We start from the raw sequence: 21,271 nt of genomic DNA on the forward strand, positions 1-21,271 counted from the left end.
TAAAGGGCTGTAAGTATCAAATAGAGAAATTATTATTGGATCCTATTGGTCCCTGAGAGTCACAGTAGTTTATTGAGCAGGGGACTGACACGATCAGACTGATGTTTTATGGAACAGCGTGGAAGAGAGACTGGAGGGGATTAGCCTTGAGATAAGAAGAGTAATTCGCAGTTAATTGCAACAGTAGAGAGACAGAAGTGATGAGGGGGGCAGTTTGTGTGAGTGGAGGGGAAGGAGGGATGTTGCAGAGATGGAGACAATAAGATTTGTTAAATGGTTGAATATGTGCGAGAGTGAAGAGTCACTGATAATGGTGAGGATGTCAGCCTGGGACTTTGGAAGAACTGTGGTGCCTTAAACAGAAATGGAAAGTCTGGAAGAGGGGTGGCTTTGTCAAATGCTTTTCAGGAATTCAGGTATATTATATATCAATAATATTTCCACTAATATTTCCACATTTATCTATAATTAGTAACCCTAGAAAAAAAAGTTGTTTGTTTTTTTAAAAAAAACAATCCTTGTTTTGCTGCTGCTTGTTCTTAATGGATTCATGGTAGCGTCAAGAGTGTTGGACCCAAAGTTTGCTTCAAGTCAATGCATCAATGACCTTTATTAGGCATCTACTATAGCCAAGTCCCTCTAGATACTTATTGGCTTAGTTTAACTGGGCAAGTCATTTAACTTCTCTCATTCTCAGTTTCTTTATTTTTAAGATGGAGATAATAATGGCACCTTTCTCATATGGTTGCTATGGAGAGTAAAAGAGATAATGCCTATAAAGTACTTTACAAACCTTGAAGTGATTTAAAAATGATGGCTACAGCTAACATCACTGGCATTATTAATCATTATTGTTTAATTCTTTTACTGAAATCATTGTACTAGGCTTCTAATGTGTCTCCCCAATTCTGGTGTCTCCTTGATCCATCTTCTACACAGCTGCTAAAATGATTTTCCTAATGCACAGGATTATATCATTCTCCTGTTCTAAAACTTTTGATGGCTCCCTTCTGCCTTAGATAAAATACAAACTCCTTAGCCTAGCACACAAACATCCCGCATTCTGGTTCCCTATTAATTCCTCTCCCACACATTGTGTCTAACTAAGATAGGTCACAATCTATTTCTGTGACTCTATATGCATACCACCTCCTATCTCTGTTCACTCACTCACACCATTCCTGGGCCTGGAGGGCAGAATTTCCACCTCTATCTTCAGCTCCCATAACCTTATACTCCTTTGAGGATAAAGGTAGGTGCCATCTCTTCTGTGAAACCTTCCTCAATTACTGTAATTCTAAGAGTTTTCTCCCCCTTCAAATTGCTTTGTGATGATTTCTTTGTGGGCAGGTTTTATCTCCTTAATAGAATGAAAGCTCCTTGAGGGCAGGGACTGATCATTTCTGTTTCAGAATCCCTATCACTCAGCACAATGTCTGGCACATAGTAAGCATTCAATAAATAAGCTTGTTGAATTTTGGGCGCTTTAATAATTTTTGTGGAGCTCAATTGATCCAACAGAACTGAACAATGATTGCTCTTCTATGAGATGGAATGTTCCCTATCACAATGCAAATGTTTAAGAGGATGCTTGAAAATAATTTGTCAGAAATGCTAGAGAAAAATTCCTACATTGGTGAAGGAGTTGGACTAAATGCCCTCTAAACCATTTCTAACCCAAAATTTTGATGAGAGTAAACTATTCTCCCACACTTCTTATCATACTCAACTTCTCTGTGGTACTGTTAATCACCTATGACTTAGAACTCTTTCCTGTATTTTGTGGCACTATGCTTCCTGGCTCTCCCAATTTTGTGACAACTTTTCTTTTGGCCTCTTTGTTATTTTTTTCCTCCTTTTTCTTCCTTAATTGTATTTATCTTACAAGGCCCTTTCTTCCTTTAAATCTTCTCCTCAGGGTATTTATTCAATGTTGAGTCTTCATATTTCCCAAGATAAAATTCTTCTCTTCCTAGATAGATAGATAGATAGACAGACAGATAGATGGATAGAGACATAGACTGGACCACTTTTGAGGTTCTTCCAACTCGACATCTATGATCATGCTCAAAAAATGTGTCAGTGAAGAACAAACATAAGACCATACAGTGGGTGGTGGAGTCAAGATGGAGGAGTAGAAACAGGACCTGCGGGGCTCCGGCTCTCACAATCTCCAATCCATGTAAAAGGGGACTCTGAACAAACTTTGGAGCTACAGAACTCACAAAATGACACAGAGAAGCTAACCACCCACTGAACACAGCTCAGCAGGCCGGCAGGAATCAGCCAGCGCAGCATTCTAGGAGCTGAGCTCAGCTCCACGTGAGGCTTTAGCCCCAGGGCAGCCCTAACCAATCACCGATTGGAGGACTCCAGATCACTAGGCAGCTGTGGCGGTCCAGAATTATCAACACATAGATGCTAAGGATAAAGTGAGAGGTCAGTGCAGTGTGGACTTTGGGACCCAGTAGTTGGGAGTGCATTGGCTTTTACCCCTAGGGTGAGAAGCTGCTGAGGGCTGCAGCACAGCTGCCACCAAGTGGCAGCTTCACCTCCTGGCCTTCGGAGTGTAGGAGTACCAAGCAATCAGTCTGAGGGGTAACTGCTCTTGCTTTAACGTGCTTGGACCTGGATTGTGGTCTAAGGTAGAGGTCCTGGGGTGTGTGACCAGCTTGCCAGAGTGTGTGGAGGCTTCAGAGAGGGCACCCAACTAATACCTCTGGCAGCTGAGAAAACCCCAGTATTTGGTACAGAGCTCCCCTGTCTGGTAGCAGAGTCCTACTGTGGCAAAAAAAACTCCAAAATTCAAGTAATTGAGTGGCAACATGACCAGGCAAAGGAAGCAAAGCGAACAGAAGAATCCAATATTAGACTCCTATTTTGGGGACAAAAAGAATCAAAACATGGAACAGGAGGAAGACAGTGAAGTCAGAACTCCTGCACCAAAAGTTTCAAACAAAAATACAAGCTGGTTACAGGCCATAGAGGACCTTAAGAAGCAGATAAGAGAAGTGGAGGAAAAATTGGGAAGAGAAGTGAGAACGATGCAAGAAAATTACAAAATGAGTATCAACAGCCTGACTGAGGAAAATAACACCTTAAAAACAGACTAACTCAAATGACAAAAGAGGCTCAAAAAGGCAATGAGAAGAAGAATGGCTTAAAAAGCCGAATTTGCCAGATGGAAAAAGAATCTCAAAAGCTCACCAAGGAGAATCATTCCTTCAAAATTGGATTGGAGCAAATGGAAGCTAATGACATTATGAGAAATCAAGATGCTGTTAAACAGACCCAAACAAATGAAAGAATAGAAGGCAATGTGAAATATCTCATGGGAAAAACAACTGACCTGGAAAATAAATTCAGAAGAGATCATTTAAAAATTATTGGACTACCTGAAAGCCATGATGAAAGAAAGAACTTAGAAATCATCCTCCAAGAAATTCTCAAGGAAAACTGCCCTGATGTGTTAGAACCAGAGGGCAAAATAGAGGTTGAAAGAATCCACTATTCATCCCCTGAAAAAGATCCCAAAAAGAAAACTTCTAGGAATATTATAGCCAGGTTCTGAAATTCCCAGATCAAGGAGAGAATATTACAAGCAGCCAGGACGAAACAATTTGAATATTGTGGAAACACAATCAGGATAACTAAGGATCTGGCAGCTTCTACACTCATGGCTTGAAGGGCTTGGAATATGATATTCCAGAGGGCAAAGAAGCTGGGATTAAAAGCAAGAATCACCTACCCAGCAAAACTGAGTATCATGTTTCAGGGGGAAATATGGTCATTCAGTGGAACAGAGGACTTTCAAGAATTCTTGATGAAAAAACCAGAGTTGAACAGAAAATTTGACATTCAGATACAAGAGAAGCATGAGAAGGTAAACAGGGAAAAGAAATTGTAAGGAACTTATCAAAGTTGAACTATTAACATTCCTACATGGAAAAATGATAATTCTAACTGATGAAGCTTTTCTCATCATGAAAATAGTTGAGGGGAATAGAAATATATATATATCAGTCAATATCGGAGGGTATAAGAGCGTATGAATACATATGTGAATGTGTGTATATATGTATACAGGTATACATAGATGGAGGGCACAGGACCAATTTAATAGGAAGAGATGATACTTAAAAGGTGAAATTAAGAGGTGAGAGAGGAATATAATGAGAGGAGATGGGATAGGAGGGAGGGAAATATAGTCAATATTTTACAATATATCTACTATGTTAATGTTTTGCACTAGTTACACATGTACTGAACTGCTTATCTTTCCAGTAAGGGTGGGTGACAAGGGATGAATTGAATGAATCTGGAATTCAAAGTTTTAAAATCAAATGTTTAAAATTATATATATATATGTATATATATAATATATACTATTATTAATGCTATTTTACATGAAATTGGGAAATAAGATGTACAGGCACTGGGGCATAGAGATCCACCATATCCTACTGGAAAAATTGAAGGGGGTGTGGGAGAAGATATGGGAGAGAGTAGATTGGAGAAGGGGATATCCTTGGGACTGCTATTTTGGGGCGGTAGGTAGGGGAAAAATGGGAAGAAAATTTGTAACTCAAAATCTGGCAGAAATGAATGATGTAAATCAGAAGTTAATAAAGCATTTGAAAAATTAAAAAAAAAGACTATACAGTGGTATTTATCTTGTTAACCATTACCTGGCATAATGAAATCAACCACCTCCTCCTGTGATTTCTGTCCTAAATGCCATCTTTCTGTGGAGTGGCATAGTATGGCCCCATCAGCTTGATGAACCACTAAACATCTTCAGCTATTTGGAAGACTGGTTAGATAATCACTCCTGTTTCTGTGTTCTCCTTCACCTTTAATATCATCTGTCTTCCAGCCCACACCCCAGCTTTTAGTTTGTTTCCACTTCCCAACTCTCAATGAATTGGGATTTTCTTCATTTGCTCCTCAATCTATCAGGTTTGCATTGAGTTAGGGAAAACCTTATTCTCCTGGTGCTATCCATATAGATCTTCAGAAATAAAGTACCCAAGAGAAACTTTTTCTTTCTTTTTTTTAAGAGACACTTTTTTAAAACAAAGCACAATTCTGGGTTGCTGAAAACCCTAAAACAGCGAAGCACCAACTTGTAGAACCACAAGCTGTAGCTATAATTATTTGTCACTAATGGGCTATAGAAACAGAGTATTTGAATCTGGGTGGAGGGCTGGAGGCGGGGAGGGTGGACTTGGACAGCATTTAAAAGAGAAAACATGGCCATTCAAAGTGTATCCTGGAATCTGAGTGGGTGCAAGAGGAAGGGGAAGAAGAGAGCAGGCAATCAGCCAAGCCTTTTGGACCATCTTAATTGTCTTATTTGGAGAAAAATAAGCAGCCAAAAATAATGAAATGAAATAGCTCCTTCCCAATCATCCTCAGTACATTTCAAGGTCTGTCAGAGATAGCTCAGACATTAAGACACAATACCATGAGACCTCACCAGTAGCTTTTAAACAACTACAGCTGTTTTTGTTTGCCCGTGTGTGGACATAACCTAACAGTACAATCACCCAACCTAAAAATGTTTGGAATCCGGAACTCTATCTAAAACACATTTAAACTCTCCAAATCCCTCAGTTCTTTAAAAACAGAACAAGACATGCTACCATCATGCAAGGACTATTATTGGGACAATTATATGTAATAAAATTAAATAAATCCCCTCAATGGAAAAAAATGCTTAGAAGATCATAAAAACACCTCGGTTTCCCTTTTGGTTTCCCATTTGCTCCATAGTTCTTGGCTACACTTGATTTTTAGGCATCGTAATTATCTAGTTGGATGAGTCAGTGTTCTATAGTAGGTAGAAGACTGACATCTACTCCGTTACGTGACTCTGGGTAACTTACTTAAATTAGTACCCCAGCCAACATTCTAATATAGGTTGTGGATGGTTTGCCAATTTAAGCAATTGGAGGCAGTTTCCACACCAATGAAATCGTACATTTAGACAAAGACAAAAGATAAAAAATCAACTTTTACTTTTAAAGCAAATTCTATAGACTCTGATAATTAGGAATTCTTCCAAATAAAAGGAGTGTCTCCATTTTTGGTTGCCTTATTTTGCTAATCTGTTCAAGTGCTGGTATCCACACATCACTTTTCAATGACACAGCCACTCAGAAGGACCAGGCATCCTCTAGTGTTGAAGAAGGGCACATGTAGAGCTGGACAGGACTTGAACAAAGAAAGGATCTCTGACTTTATCAGGGAGAACTGCTGGTGGGAAACCTCCTCCACTAAGAAAGACCACAAAGCATCTGGGACTTAAGGGGCTTGCTATGGCACTGCAAGGTTCAGTGTCTTGCCCAGGGTGATGCTATTAGTAAACATTAGAGGTGAGATTTCATCTTAGATCTTCTTGTCTCCAAATCCTACACTCTATCTATTATACCTTCTATTAGCCTGTCTTGGCTATAAAGTACACAGAATTTAAAAAAAAAGATAGTTTTTAACCAATATTCAAGTGGCTTACTTTGCTTAGAGTCATTAGAGACAACTCTAATCCTGTATTTTTTTTTCAAAAAGTGTATTGACATTGAATCCAAAGAACTGGCAACCTGAATAGAGGTATTTATTTGGTAAGATTTTTAAAAAATCATTTAATTAAAAGATTGATAAATAAAATTATTATAGGTGATGCAGTGGACAGAGCACTGGACCTGGAGTCAGGAGTTCAAGTCTGGTCTCAGATATTTACTATCTGTGTGACCTTGGGCAAGTCATTTAACCTCAAGAAGTTCAGTTTCTTCAACTTTAAAATGGGAATGATAATAGCACCTACCTTACAGGAAGTTGTGGTGAGATATTTATAACACATTTAGTACAGTGCTTGGCATACAGTGGGAGCTTAATAAATGAATGTTCCTTTCTCTTTCCTTCCCCTAATCTTACCTGTGAGTTCTAGAAATGAATAAAGGTCCTTAAATCTTACCCAGAAATACTCTCATCATTAGTAATTTCATGGCACTTACTTATAAAATGCAGTTAACCAAAATATCCCATTCTTCAATCATACCAGTTATCTGAGCGGTTAGTGGACATAACTAAACTGTAACCATATTAAAATATTTCACTTTAATAGTTTTTCTTGCATGCATGGTTAGTTTTGTGTTTTAATTCCAAGAACTGTGTGGTTAAAATGGGAAAAATGACAGATTTACAAACCTTTCTTCTCTTGCTTGTCTTTGCTCCTCTCTTTTGTCTAAATAATCTTGGCTAATGGAAGCATACCAAAGAAAAATATTTTTTAAAGATAGGAAAAATGAAAGCCTCAGATGATCATCAAATGATAAAGAAACAGTTAACAGAAGATAATGAAAGTCTTCTTAGTAAGAGAAAACAACTGTAGATGGAAAAGCACTCTCCTGTTTCAAACTTTCCTAGGTCTGGATCCTTCCTTTGTCCCTATCACATAATAATGATAACAATAATACCAAAAATAACGATGATAAATAATGATAATAGCATTTACAAAATGGTTTAAAGTTTGCAAATCCCTTCTCATATCTTGATACACCCTTATAAGTAGATACAAATTTGTGCTTTTCAGCACAATCAAAAGATTCAAGTACTATCAGCATCTTACCTCAATGTAATGGTTAGAGACAAAGGGAAATAGGAATATATGAACAACGGCTGGCATTCATAAAGAGTTGGAAGGTTTGTAAAGCGTTTTACATATGCCATCACATTCTACCATGTCTGATTCTCACAATAATTCTCTAAGGTAAGTGATATTATTATCCCTGTTTTGCAGCTGTGGAAACTGAGGCTGAGGTTGTGACTTGTCTAAGACCACACTAGTATTTCAGGTAGAATTTGAGTTCAGATCTTCTTGGCTGTAAATCTACTGTTTTATACACTATGCCACCTAGCTCACTTAATAAAAGAAACAACCTTGAGATCCCAATTACTTTCTAAGTGTTTATAGTTCTTTTTTTTAAATTGATTTTTCACTTAACCAGACTTTTTCTATGGGATTACAGGAACTGTAATTCCCAGATGTCTGTGGTTTATCCTGATGATCCAAATTCCACCACAGAAGAGGATGATTTTTCCATGATCTATTTATGTGTCTTTAAATAACTAACAAGGCCAATGAAATGCTGGCAGGTTCAGACAATTCAGACAGATGTTTCTATATGAGGAAGTTAGGTTTTGATTCTCAACTTGCTTTCCCCATTCCATTTTAATTACTTCAGTAGGGAATGCAAGTGAATTGGATTTAAATAAGAGAGGGCTGTGCAAAGTCACCAGCCCCACTTTCTCCTCCCAAGCCATCTGGGTCCAGTGGCCAGATAGAAATCAGGATTCAAACCCAGGGCACTTCCAAATTCAAATCTGTCTCTACTACACTTGCTCATCATATTGCACCCCCTTATAAATTCAACAGTTGGTCCTTGTTCTGTTTTCTGGGGCTATGCAGAACAAGTCTAATCAATTTTTTTTCCAAAGGTCAACTATTGACATGTTTGAAGACCACCAACATCTTTTTCTCCCCTCTGTTGAGCTAGTCAACAAGCCTTTATTAAATACTTAGTATGCATCGGGCATTGTGCTAAGCACTGGGGACACCAGGAAAGGCAAAAACATAGTCCTTCTCTTCAAGGAGTTCACATTCTAAGGGGTTGGGAGGGAGACAACATATAACTAACAAGGTACATATAAAAAAATATATATAATATACATATATATCTATAGATAGAAAGATAGATGAATAGATAGACATGCACAGTAATATACATGTAAGGTATAGACATATATAATGTAAATGGATGATAACCTCAGAAGGAAGGCACTGGAGGTAGGAGAGGGGAGGCTGGAAAGGCCTTTTGTAGGATTACGATCTATCATAAGCTGAGTCTTAAAGGACATCAGAAAACACAGGAGGTTCAGGTGAGGAGGGAAAGCATCCCAGGCATGGGGGACCCCAAGTAAAAAGGTATGGAGTAGGGAGATGGAGTGCCATGGGCAAAGAGCAACACAAAGGCTCATGGCTCTAGGCTGAGTCAACATCAATAGTTCTTTAGGGGCGGCTAGGTGGTGCAGTGAATAGAGCTCTGGCCCTGGAGTCAGGAGGACCTGAATTTAAATCCAGCCTCAGATACTTAACACACACATTAGCCATGTGACCTTGGGCAAGTCACTTAACCCCATTGCCCTACTTCCCCCCCCTCCAAAAAGCAAAAAAAAAAAAAGTTTTTTAAACTTGGATTTTTTTTTTCAAATTGATGTTTTTATCCATCTTCAGCATTTCTTTAGTTCTACTTCAGACTCTGAGAAATAAGGGACCCATGACTCTACAGGAAATCATACAATTCTGTGTTTAGCACCTCAAAATATCAATCTTCCTAACTCTTTAAATCCTCTTTAATTGGACAACAATAAGTCTCTGTGCCCAAACACCACTTGATTATTTTGGGGCCCTTCTGGCTCAGAGTGAATGTAAATGTTAACCTTTTCTATTTTGATTAGCAACCCTAAAGGTCTTCCCCTCCAAGTTTGATTTTTCTCTCTCTCTTTCCCTCCTTCCCTCCTTCCTTCCTTCCTTCCTTCCTTCCTTCCTTCCTTCCTTCCTTCCTTCCTTCCTTCCTTCCTTCCTTCCTTCCTTCCTTCCTTCCTTCCTTCCTTCCTCCCTTCCTTCCTTCCTTCCTTTCTTCCCTTCCTCCCTTCCTTTCTTCCTTCCCTCACCTCTCTAAGAGGTCTATTCACTGAATGGGCATTACCTCACTCAAAGTGAGCACTTGAAAAGGCATTAGCCTAAAAGGGCCAAGGCCTCCCATTGTTTCCTGGGCCATTTGCAATCCTCCAGATGAATATCTCGCTACTGGACCCAGATGGCTCTGGAGGAGAAAGTGAGGCTGGTAACCTTGCACAGCCTCCCTCATTCAAATCAAAGTGGACTTCAAGTCACGGCATCATCTCCCTGATGTCAGAGTCCTCTTCAAGAATGAAGGAAAAACACAACAATTCCACACCTCAGCCTGTTTAATTTCTCTTGCATGGAACATGTGAGTCTACCGATACCTCTAATAAGATACTGATAAATGATTCCAGATTCCATTTCTCTTGCTTTTTGGGGGGGTTTGGCACCTTTCCTTAGGCATATTCTTCATAGCACCATCTTTCATCTTATGTGTATATATACACACATATATATTATATATCTCATTATGCTTATCTTGAAATAGTTTTACTCTTTTTGTCAAAACTTTTGTGAGAATTCATTCACTCACAGTGAATATATAGGAAATATCTGCTTTTGAATTGCTCTGTTTTGATACAGTTTATTGGCTAGTTGGATTTATGCTGTCAAACTGAAAAAAGTGCTTTATGAAATTCTAGTCCAAGTACATCCATCTTTTCTTAAAAATCATCTGACACTGGTATTACCTTTGTCAGCTATTTTGTTCATATCTAAAGTTTCAGGAGTTTATGTTAACTTAAGTTTTTCATTGACCTCAAGTTCTTCAACATTTTCTTTTTCATATTTTAGCTCTTAGGTTATCTAATGTGGACTTAAGGGTAAAGTTATTGTCTTGCATTGGTTTACAAAATACTATTGTCTGCTATTGGAGCTGAGGATATCATTGACAAAAAGGAGCAGTCCTTGATAGTGGTAAAATGACTTGCCCAAGTCTTTGCCAATAACTGGAAAGATCCGTTTTTGGTTTTAAGATTATGCTGGCACATAATGAAAGCATTTGCATTGCCAGGCCTTTTCTTATGCACTCATAACTTGCTTGCTTTACTGGCCAGTGCCATGTGCACTGAAGCATTTCCAGCAGGTAGGGTATAGGTGTTTCTGGGTTTCCCCCCCCGCCCCAGTATATCCTGTCTTCTTTTTGCATCAAAACACAAAGAGCCACTACTCACGCAAAACAGATCACCATGATGGTTTTGAATAGGGTTGGCTTGTAACCATATACTTCTGTTTCTATTTTCCTTGTCTCTTAGAGACAGTTCCATTATATTGACTAGGTGCTAATCCAGTTGGTAATACTACTGTATCCCAAGTTACCAGTATTTCATGGCTTCTGTTGGGAGAGTGGGGCTTACCTTCCTTAGTGATACCCCAAATTAGGAAGTCTCCACTGGACAGCAATCTAACATTCTCCTATCACTCTGTTGGCACTCCTCCCCCCTCACAGAATAGGCAATGGCTTGAGTTTTGAGAATATTGTTAGTATTATTATTATTCAGGTGGAATTTAATAACTAAGTCTATATATATACATTCAACAGTGGTAGATCTGGAAGGAACCATAAGAATATGGCTCTTGATAAAACAAGTTAAAAATAGCCACGAGAATTACAAAATCATTTTTTCCCCTTCTACTCATATGGTAATCAAGATAGGCTTTTTACCATCTTATGGAATTTCAGATTTCTAGGTGGATATATAAATATTATTATTTAAGTAATTTTACAATTATGCTCATCAGATTTCAATTGGATTCTGATCATTTCCTCAGTTGCCACTTTATGGCAACGATAATCTGGACAACAATGAGCTTTTTAGGTAATGGGTATGAAGAGTATGGATCATCTGCAAACGGTGAGCGATAGGGAAGCAGATTGGAAAGGCACTGGATTCGGTGTCAGAGACTGGGTTCAAAGCTTGGCACTTCTGCCAATGACAGGAGTGTGTGGCTGACCTTGGGCAAGTCATTGAAGCACTATCCCTCATCTATAAAATGAGAGGATCGAATTGTCCCAAAGGTACCTTCCTGTTGTATCATTCTATGACTATTTCTGTGAAAGATTCTATAATATTCTATAACAAAACCTACCTAGATACCTACATACCTCTGGTATCTAATATCTTTGATTTTAACTTGGTCAAATAGATACAACCTCAAATGAAAACTATTCACAGAAACATCATTTTAAAGCTGGAAAGGATTTCAAATGTCATCTAAACCCTTAATTTACAGACGAGGAAAGAGAGGCACAGAGTGTTTGAGTGACTTGTGCAAGTTCACGAGGTAGGAAGGATCAGATCTAGGAGTTGCATCTAGATTCTGGCTCCCAATCCAGGATTCTTTCTAGTTTATCATATCCATCATGTAAAAACATGGAATAGCATCCAGAGTGTAGGACATGAAGACAGGTTAGATTCCTGTCTCATGACACTTACTGGTTGTGTGACCCTAGTGAAATCACTTAATCACTTTCAGCCTTGGTTTCTTCACCTGTAAAAAGGGGCAATAATAGTGTCTACCTGCCAGGGCTGTTGTGAGGCTCAAATGAGATAATTTTAGTAAAGTGTTTTGCAAACCTTGAAGCACTTATATGAATTCAAGACACTAGTATTAATATTACAGTACGTTCACATACAATTGTATTGGCATTCTTGGTGAGTATTTACTAGTCTAATTTTCCAGGTATCAAGTCATGTATCTCAGAACTATTTCTTACTTGAATTTGTTTCTTTCTTCCCGTTCTATTCTTTGCAGCCTCTCTTCTCTCTCTTGCCGTCTCCTCTCTCTTTCTGCTGCTAATGACTCTTGGTGTTGACGAAATGATGATGTTAGAAGACCGCTCAATGATGACCTAAAAATAGAATATATTCCCATTACTCAGAGACTGTCTTAGTGATTAAGGTAACAAAATATGTTAATAATCACAAGTACAAACTATGTTTTCACTACCTAGAGTATCTTGGAAATAAACACAAATGAATAATTTATTCATTCAATTATCCTTTATAAATGTCTACTATGTATTGGGGAAAGTACAAAGATAAATAATAATTATATCTAATTATAAATGACCAACTATTATAATTAATATTATTAATTACTAATGAAAATATAAACAAGAAATAGTTTACCCATTAAAGCCTATAATTGAGTATAAAAAGTATAAAGCTTATACACAAATAATTATAACACAAAATAGAATATGCTAATTTAATAATAAAAATGCAAAGGGCTATAAGGTTAGTCGAAGAATATGTCACCTAGGAAGTCCAGGGAAATCTTTCCAGAAAAGGCAGGATTTCACTTGGGCCTTAAAAGATGAGTGGAAAGGGGCGGCTAGGTGGCGCAGTGAATAGAGCCCGGCCCTGGAGTCAAGAGGACCTGAGTTCAAATCCGGTCTCAGACACTTAACACACACACACACACACACACACACACACACACACACACACACACACACACTAACCGTGTGACTTTGGGCAAGTCACTTAACCCCAGTTGCCCTATCTTCCCCTTCCAAAAAAAAAAAAGATGGGTGGAAGGAAGAGTTGAGGAAAGATTTATTAAAACTATTACTTCATCCAAAGAATGTTAGTGATTTAAACTGAACTTTTAATCTACAATAATTCCCAGTGACATGTATATTATATATCTCTGCATTGAATGAGTTACTATCCAGCTCTTTGTTCTCTTCACCACTATGATCCACCAGCCTTCTTGTCCTGTAATCTGCCCTTGCTGCCACACTCCAGAAACCTCATCCTGGATGATCCTGCAGCCTTCTCAAACTGGAAGATCCGTCTACCTTTGTGGCTCCTTCTGATTGGTTGTTTCCTCCTGAAATCCCCATTTTTAAGGCAAGAACCCAAGTCCAGTCATATTTACTCCTTCAACCCTCTTTTGGTCCTGCTCTGGACTCTCCAGACTTCTTTCTCCACCACATCCTAATGGGTACTTTTCCTCTCTTCGGTTTCAGCTTCCTTTGATATGTTATATTCCTCCATTAGAAAATTTTAAGTTCCTCGAGGGCAGGAATTACCTTTCTTTTTGCTTCTATTTGTATCCACAGTTGTTTACTATAGTGCTTAGCACACAGTAAGTGCTAAATAAATGCTTGTTGTTGCTCAATGAATTGATCCTGTTCCATTTGCTTTTTGTTCATTATCTCTTCTTCCCAGCCTCCCTTACTATCCACCCCCAAACACCCCCCCTATAATTATACAACATTGGACTTAGTAGAAGAAAATTTAGCCTTGAAGGCTCTCTTCTAATAAAGATGTCTCCCATACACATGCAAAAATCATTCAAGATGCCAGATGCTCCCAGAGAGATAATTTTGTTCAGTAATATCAATACCAACTGAGACATAAGATAGCCAATGAGGATGATGGAGGAGAAAATGCAGAAATTACTTAAAATTCTGTCTATCTCTTGTTGGGTCTACCTATGGGTACTGAAAGGGCTGCAAAGGTCTCAAAATGCCAGGGAACCCCAGAACTTCTGAACCCATTCCTTGCCAACCAGAGGAAAAGAAGTCAAAGCTTAGCAAAAGAGGCAGCATAATACAGTGGGCAGAGCGCCAGATTTGGAATTAGGAAGGACTGGATTTGAATACTACCTCATAAACCTAGAATTAGTTGTTGGACCCCTCCCACCCTCCAGCAAGTCACTTAAACTCTCTGGGCCATAGTTTTTGCATCTGTAAAATGGACTTAATGACCTCTCAGGGTTCCTCATAGCTCTAAAGCTATGATCTTATGATCCATTGTCTTGGGTTTGCAGGAGGATAAGATTCATGGGAGGTCCCTATGCCAAAACAGTGGGGAGAAGAGGCATTGCTGTTGGAAAGCTATCTTAGTGGAAAGTGAATTTATTTGCAAAGGTTTCAATTCTATTGTCCCACTCTCATTAGTACCACAAGCTAACCAAGTTAACCCGTCTTTCAGCATAGCTAACCTTTTGGTGATGGTATCTTGTCTCTGACTAAATTCTTTGTTATAACACTTGCATACATCTCATCTTTTTCCCCTTTTTTTAAATGGGAACATCTGTTAACATGTCATCAAAAGGTCATAGGAATTTTTAGTAGTGTCCAATTAAAGCAAGAGGTTTCTCTTTAATGTTGAAGCCTGCTGGGACTACTCTGGGTGGAGGACGTTGAGGCTGTTACTTAGACTGGGAAAGGCTTAGTTTCTGCTTGACTTTGGGACCCAAAAGTGTTCATTTCAGCAGGTAGTTATCATTAAAAACAGATGTAAGTTCTCTCTCTCCTGAATAATTGGGTTCAGAAGAGATTGTAATGTGAACTGAAAGCACTTGAGGAATGAGTTTTTCTTTCTCTGAAATGAAACAAAATGCCTTGAACGAATACAGGTTCAGTCTCAATGCCCTAAATACTTGGTTTGTTGCCTTTGTGAAGGCGATTTTTTTGCCTTTCTGAAATTAGCTTTCTTCTAATTCAGATAGGGACGGGAACAAGAGATAACAGAATTTCTCCACACTTAGCTAATATGGGGGACATATTTTTGTTTTTTTTTTATTTCCCAAACTGAAGGACACACATATCCTACTGGAAGGAAGTTGGCATAAATATAATATGTCAATAAACAGAATTTCTCTAGGTCTTATCTCACCTAGATGCATATTACCCATGGGAGAACAAAAACTGATATTCTATAAATTTGGTTTCTGGAAGTATACTGAAGCTATAATATCAATGCTGGAATTCAATCAAAACCATATATATTTTTTAATATTACCCAGCACTGTAAACAAAAAAAGTTTCATTATAGTCAACTGTACATGGTCACTCATTTCCTATAAATCTCTCTTTAACAGATTTTTGCTTTTCGTTTTAACTTCTCCAAAAAGGTATTGGTTGCATTAAATTAAGGTTTTCTAAGAGCAGACTTGGCTCTTTTATGGAGGAGAAGAGAAGCGTGCTATTCCCCCCTCCAGATGAGCTGTGGACAGGAAGGGTGGCATTGATGATTGTATACTCTGAGTGCAAACCTATAATGATAAGAAAAGGGGAGGGAAGTTGTGTTTGGTGCCTTAGTATCCATGCTCCTGTCTGAATTTGGCATCTGCTGGGCTCACTGCCCCAGGAACTCCATCTGGAAAGAAGTCTGAAGTACAGCCAAAGTCTCATTAATGGAGTGAAACCACATAGGACTGCATACCACATCCAAGAAGCAGGTGGAACAGGACAAGGGGAGGTGATTTTCAGGGAAATCAATAATCTATGCTGAGTGGAAAGAGGTGCACCATTTAATTTTGGCAGTACCAGGTACCAGGTGTTGTCTTGGATCCTTCCTCTAATTAGAACCTCACCACATGATAGATCTTTATAACTGCATATTGGGATGCCTGAAACAACTGAAGAGTTCTCCAGTTTAGTAGGATTCAAAAAGCATTTATTTATTTGTTTATCTATTTATCTGGCTGGACTTAGAACATCATTGAATATTCTCCATGAGAAAACTTCCTCTAACCATTGCAGACTGATAAATGTTCAGCAACACAGTCTTCAAAAGTTGTCAGTTCTTTAACTGAGAGATTCAGTCACTTTTCCAGGATCACACAGCCAACATATAGATGAAATGAGACTTGAACCCTAGTCTTATTGTTTCTGAAGCTAGATCTCACTACATGTTTCTCATGTAATAAAGTACACCATGGCAAATCCAGGACTTCCACACCTCTACAGGTGATGTATATGGACTGCTGGATTCAGAATGGTACCATTAACCAATGATTCATCAGGATGGTTTCTGATACTTTCTATCACCATTAAAAGAATCAGGATTATTCTCAAAATGGTTTGGAGTTAGTTGGCTGTATTCTGTGAGCTGATCCTTGGGTACATCCCAAATACCACTCATGTGATGAGAACATGCCTATTTTATTCTGCCATTCTGTCTCAACCAAGACTTCCATTCTAGAAGCTGAACTGGAAGACTTCACCATTTATGGAGAATCTTCCTTTTCTCTGGACTTCTTCCTTTGTAAGTATCTTCCATCATAATCTCCCCAGTTATTAGTGCTCTCCTCTCTCTAAAATTAATTTGTATGTATTTTATATTGATTTACTGTGTATAATGCATTTCTTCCCAGTAGAATGTATGCTCCTTGAGGGCAGAGTCTTTTTCATGTTTCTTTTTGTGTCTTCAGCCCTTAGCAGAGAGCTTAGCATATAACAAATACTAGCTAAATTGAATTGGACACTGAATCTTCTATCTGAAAGGATCCCTCAACATCTTATAGTTGTAATCTAAAGTCTTCCCTCTCTTGATACTGGCTTAGAAGAGAACTTAACTTACCTCAAACACACACTGACTTGGGGTGGTTCCACATGAGCCCATATCTGCTTCCCTTGCTGGCTTATTTAAGACTATAAATGTTCTAATGAAGTAAGAGTAACTCTGTGAACTATATATTTCATTTAATACCATCATAGGAGATTGGCCCTTTTGAATATTTTGACAGGTCAATACTTTGTTGAACATGATAAATGATGTGATGTACTATGTATCTTGACCCTGAGCTATATCTTGATACTCTTTAAAAGTATATAAAATTTAAGTAGGAATTATTAACTTTTTCAAAAACCAAACAGACCACAAACGCAAGATGCTTAGTGGACACATTAAATCCAATGTGAAAAAGAGCTCCTATTATAATGGATTAGAATCAGAACATTCTGCAATTCCCTGATTTTCCAGATGAGGTGACATGCCATGCCATGCCCCAAGTCAAACAGGCTGTAAGTAGCTGAGCTGTTATTACAACCAAAAATTCCTACACTTTGGTTTAAGAAATCACCTTAACAAGATGAGGGAAACATAGCTAGATAGAAGTTCATGTTATATATTCTGTAGGGATTTCTTTTGATAGATGAAATAAACTGAAGGGTTGTGGTTCCTTCTAACTCTAAAATTATATGATCATATATGAAAAAATATCTGTGATTTAATAGTGTGAGATGGCATACAAAAAATTAATGAAATCCAGGGTTAGATCAAGAAATGAAGGAATGGGGGCAGAGCCAAGATGGCTGCATAGAAGCAGGATAACTCTGTGAACTCCCTCCATAACCACCTCAAATACCTATAAAATATGACTCTAAACAAATTTTAGAGCTACAGAACCCACAAAGTGATAGAGAGAAACAAATCTCCCATTGAAGACAGCCTGGCAGGAGGACAGAAAGGGTCCATCTTAGCATGCTGGGAGCTGAGCCCAGCCCCACTTGAGCCCACGGTTTTAGCTCCAGGGTGACCCCAACCAGCAGCGGCTGGAGCAGATTTCAGGAGAGTGGATCACCAGCAGCTGTGGTGGTCTCCAGAATAATCAACCCATAAATGCCAAAGAGAAATTAAAAGGTCAGTGTAGAACTCTGTGGGAACAGGGGGACTGAGAGAATGGTCCAGCCACTGACCAGGGGTGAGAAGGTGCTGTGACCATGCAGCCACCTCCACATGGCTGCTTCAGAGCTCCTGGCCTGCAAATCATGAGGGGACCAAGAGACCATTCAGAGGGTAATCACTCTTGCTTTAACCTGCTTGTATCTGGGTAGCTGTCTTGTGTGGAGGTACTGGGGTGTGTGACCAGGTGCCAGGGCCTGTGGAGGCTTCTGAGAAGGCACCCAACTAATAGCTCTGGAAGCTGCTAAACCCCAGCAATTTGATACAAAGCTCTCCTCTCTGGAAGAAGAGTTCTACTATGGAAAAAACTCAAAAGTCAAATAATTCAGTGGCAACATGAGCAAACAAAGGAAGCAAAGCAAGCACAGCAATCAAACCTTAGATTCCTTTTTTGGGGACAAAAAGTATTAAGGCATGGAACAGAAGGAAGACAACAAAGTCAGAACTCCTAGATCAAAAGCTTCTAAGAAAAATATGAATTGATTACATGCCATGGAGGAACTTAACAAGGATTTTGAAAATAAAGTAAGAGAAGTGGAGGAAAAATTGGGAAGAGAAATGAGAATTTTGCAAGAAAATTAAGAAAAGTGAATCAATAACCAGACTGAAGAAAATAACACCTTACAAAATAGACTAACTCAAATGTCAAAAGAGGCCCAAAAAGCCAATGAGGAGAAGAATGCCTTGAAAAGCTAAATTTGCCAGATGGAAAAAGATTTTCCAAAGCTCACTGAAAAGAATAATTCCTTCAGAATCAGGTTGGAGCAAATGGAAGCTAGTGACTTCATGAGAAATCAAGATACTATTAAACAGATCCAAACAAATGAAAAAATAGAAGGCAATGTGAAATATCTCATGGGAAAAACCACTAACCTGGGAAAAAGATCCAGGAGAGATCATTTAAAAATTATTAGACTATCTGAAAGCCATGATAAAAAAAGAACCTAGAAATCATCCTTCAAGAAATTCTTAAGGAAAATTGTCCTGATGTTTTAGAACCAGAGGGCAAAATAGAGGTTTGAAAAAATACACCAATCACCTCTTAAAAAAGATCCCAAAAAGAAAACACCTAGGAATATTATAGCCAGGTTCCGGGGTTCCCAGATCAAGGAAAAAAATATTACAAGCAATCAAGAAGAAAGAATTTGAATACTGTGGAAACACAATCAGGATAACTAAGGATCTGGCAGCTTCTACACTGAGAGATCGAAGGGTTTGGAATATGATATTGTGGAGGGCAGAGCAGCTGGGATTAAAAGCAAGAATCACCTACCCAGCAAAACTGAGTATCATGTTTCAGGGGAAAATATGGTCATTCAATGAAATTGAGGATTTTCAAGCATTCTTGATGAAAAAACCAGAGTTGAATAGAAAATCTGACATTCAAATACAAGAAGCAAGAGAAGCATGAGAAGGTAACCAGGGAGAAGAAATCATAAGGAACTTATCAAAGTTGAACTATTTACATTCCTACATGGAAAATAATAATTTAACTTATGAAACTTTTCTCAGTATGAGGATAGTTGAAGGGAATATATATATATGTATACATACATATATGTCTATATTGGAGGGTATATGTGCATATGAATACATATGTGAGTGTGTATATATGTGTACAGGTATACATAGACAGGTATACATATACATAATAAAAATTAGCTCATATAAAAGAGGCAAGGGATAACTGTTACAATGGAGGGGAAAAACAGGAAGGCAAAAGGGGATGGGTCAGCCTTACTCTCATTGAATTTGGCTTAAGGAGGGAATAACATACACACCCAATTGGGTATCTTACCCTACAAGAGAGTAGGGGAGAAGGGAGAAGACAGGGGGGATGACTGAAGGGAGGGCAGGCTAGGGGGGAGGATAGTAAAAAGCATACACTTTTGAAAAGCGACAGGGTCAAAGTAGAAAATAGAACAAGTGAGGGACGGGATAGGATGGAGTGAAATATTGTCAGTCTTTCACAATATATCCACTATGGAAATGTTTTGCGTAACTATACACGTACAAACTATATTGAATTGCTTATTTTCCTAGTAAGGGTGGGTGACGAGGGAAGAAGGGAAAGAATCTGGGATTCAAAGTTTTAAAATCAAATGTTAAAATAATATTATTATTATTACTATTTTTACATGCAACTGGGAAATAAGATATACAGGCACTGGGGTATGGAGATCCATCTTGCCCTACCGGAAGGTCGGATGCAGCATGGGGGAGGATGTAGGAGAGAGCAGATTGGGGGAGGGGGCATTCAGTGGGTTCGCTGTTTTGAGGTGGCAGAGAGGGGAAAGACAGGGAGAAAATTTGTAACTCAAAATCTTGTGGAAATAAATGTTGTAAACTAAAAATAAACATAAAATAAAAAAAAAAAGAAATGAAGGAATAGCCTCCAGACAAAAGGAGGTGACAGTCCTTCTGTAATCTGCTCTGGTCAGGCCACACCAGTCCTAGAGCACTATGTTAAGGTCAGGGCACTACAATTTTGGAAGGACATTGTAGAGAGTATCCAGAAAAGTACAACCAGACTACAGAAGGATCTCTAGTATATGAATGCACTGAAAAAGGAATGAGATTATTTAACTTGGAGAAGATTTGGGGTGAGGGCTCAGAAAGGCTTTCTGGGGGAAGAAGGATTAGGTTGGCCTCTTTGAACCCAGAGGGTAGAACTAAGAGATATTGGTAGAAGTTGCAAAGGCATAAGCTTAAGCATGATGTAAAGAGAAAATTCCTAATAATTAGAGCTATTTAAAAGTGGAATGGATTTTCTTAGGACCTAGAGGGTCCTCTTGGTCTTTACCAAAACAAAACACCCTAGATGATCACTTTTTTGGTTTGTTGTAGTAGGGATTCTTTTTGGGATGTAGATTGGACTGGATGACCAGTGAATTCCCTTCCAACCAACAAGGGTTCCTGCTACTCCCAGCTCAAAAGCTAAAAAGGTTTCCACGATTTCCCCACTACCACAAGAGGGATTTCTCCCTCTTTTAACACTCACAGCCTTTTGTTTATATCTCTATTATATGCACTTATGGCATTCTGTGTTGTACTAGCTGTTTACATATATCAGTTATCTTTCCTTCTTTATGGTAAGATG

General features: G+C 38.5%; 1 protein-coding gene across 7 annotated transcripts in view; it reads right to left on the reverse strand.

The window, feature by feature from the left end:
* The window catches only part of FHOD3 (formin homology 2 domain containing 3), a 749,832-nt gene that overhangs the window by 115,433 nt on the left and 613,128 nt on the right, over positions 1–21,271 (reverse strand). For 6 of the 7 annotated variants that reach the window (XM_069075779.1, XM_069075758.1, XM_069075747.1 and 3 more), the window contains 2 exons: positions 12,462–12,596; positions 7,207–7,257 (listed from right to left, as the gene is read on the reverse strand). In XM_069075779.1, coding sequence (XP_068931880.1) covers positions 7,207–7,257; positions 12,462–12,596 — 186 coding nt within the window. The remainder of the gene's footprint in view (positions 1–7,206; positions 7,258–12,461; positions 12,597–21,271) is intronic. The other variant, XM_069075767.1, reaches the window with a different exon arrangement.

This window comes from Petaurus breviceps, unplaced genomic scaffold, assembly GCF_028583685.1.
Source record: "Petaurus breviceps papuanus isolate PSGF00001 unplaced genomic scaffold, PetGlider_PUasm1.0 151, whole genome shotgun sequence".
In the NCBI taxonomy this organism is placed as follows: Eukaryota; Metazoa; Chordata; class Mammalia; order Diprotodontia; family Petauridae; genus Petaurus; species Petaurus breviceps.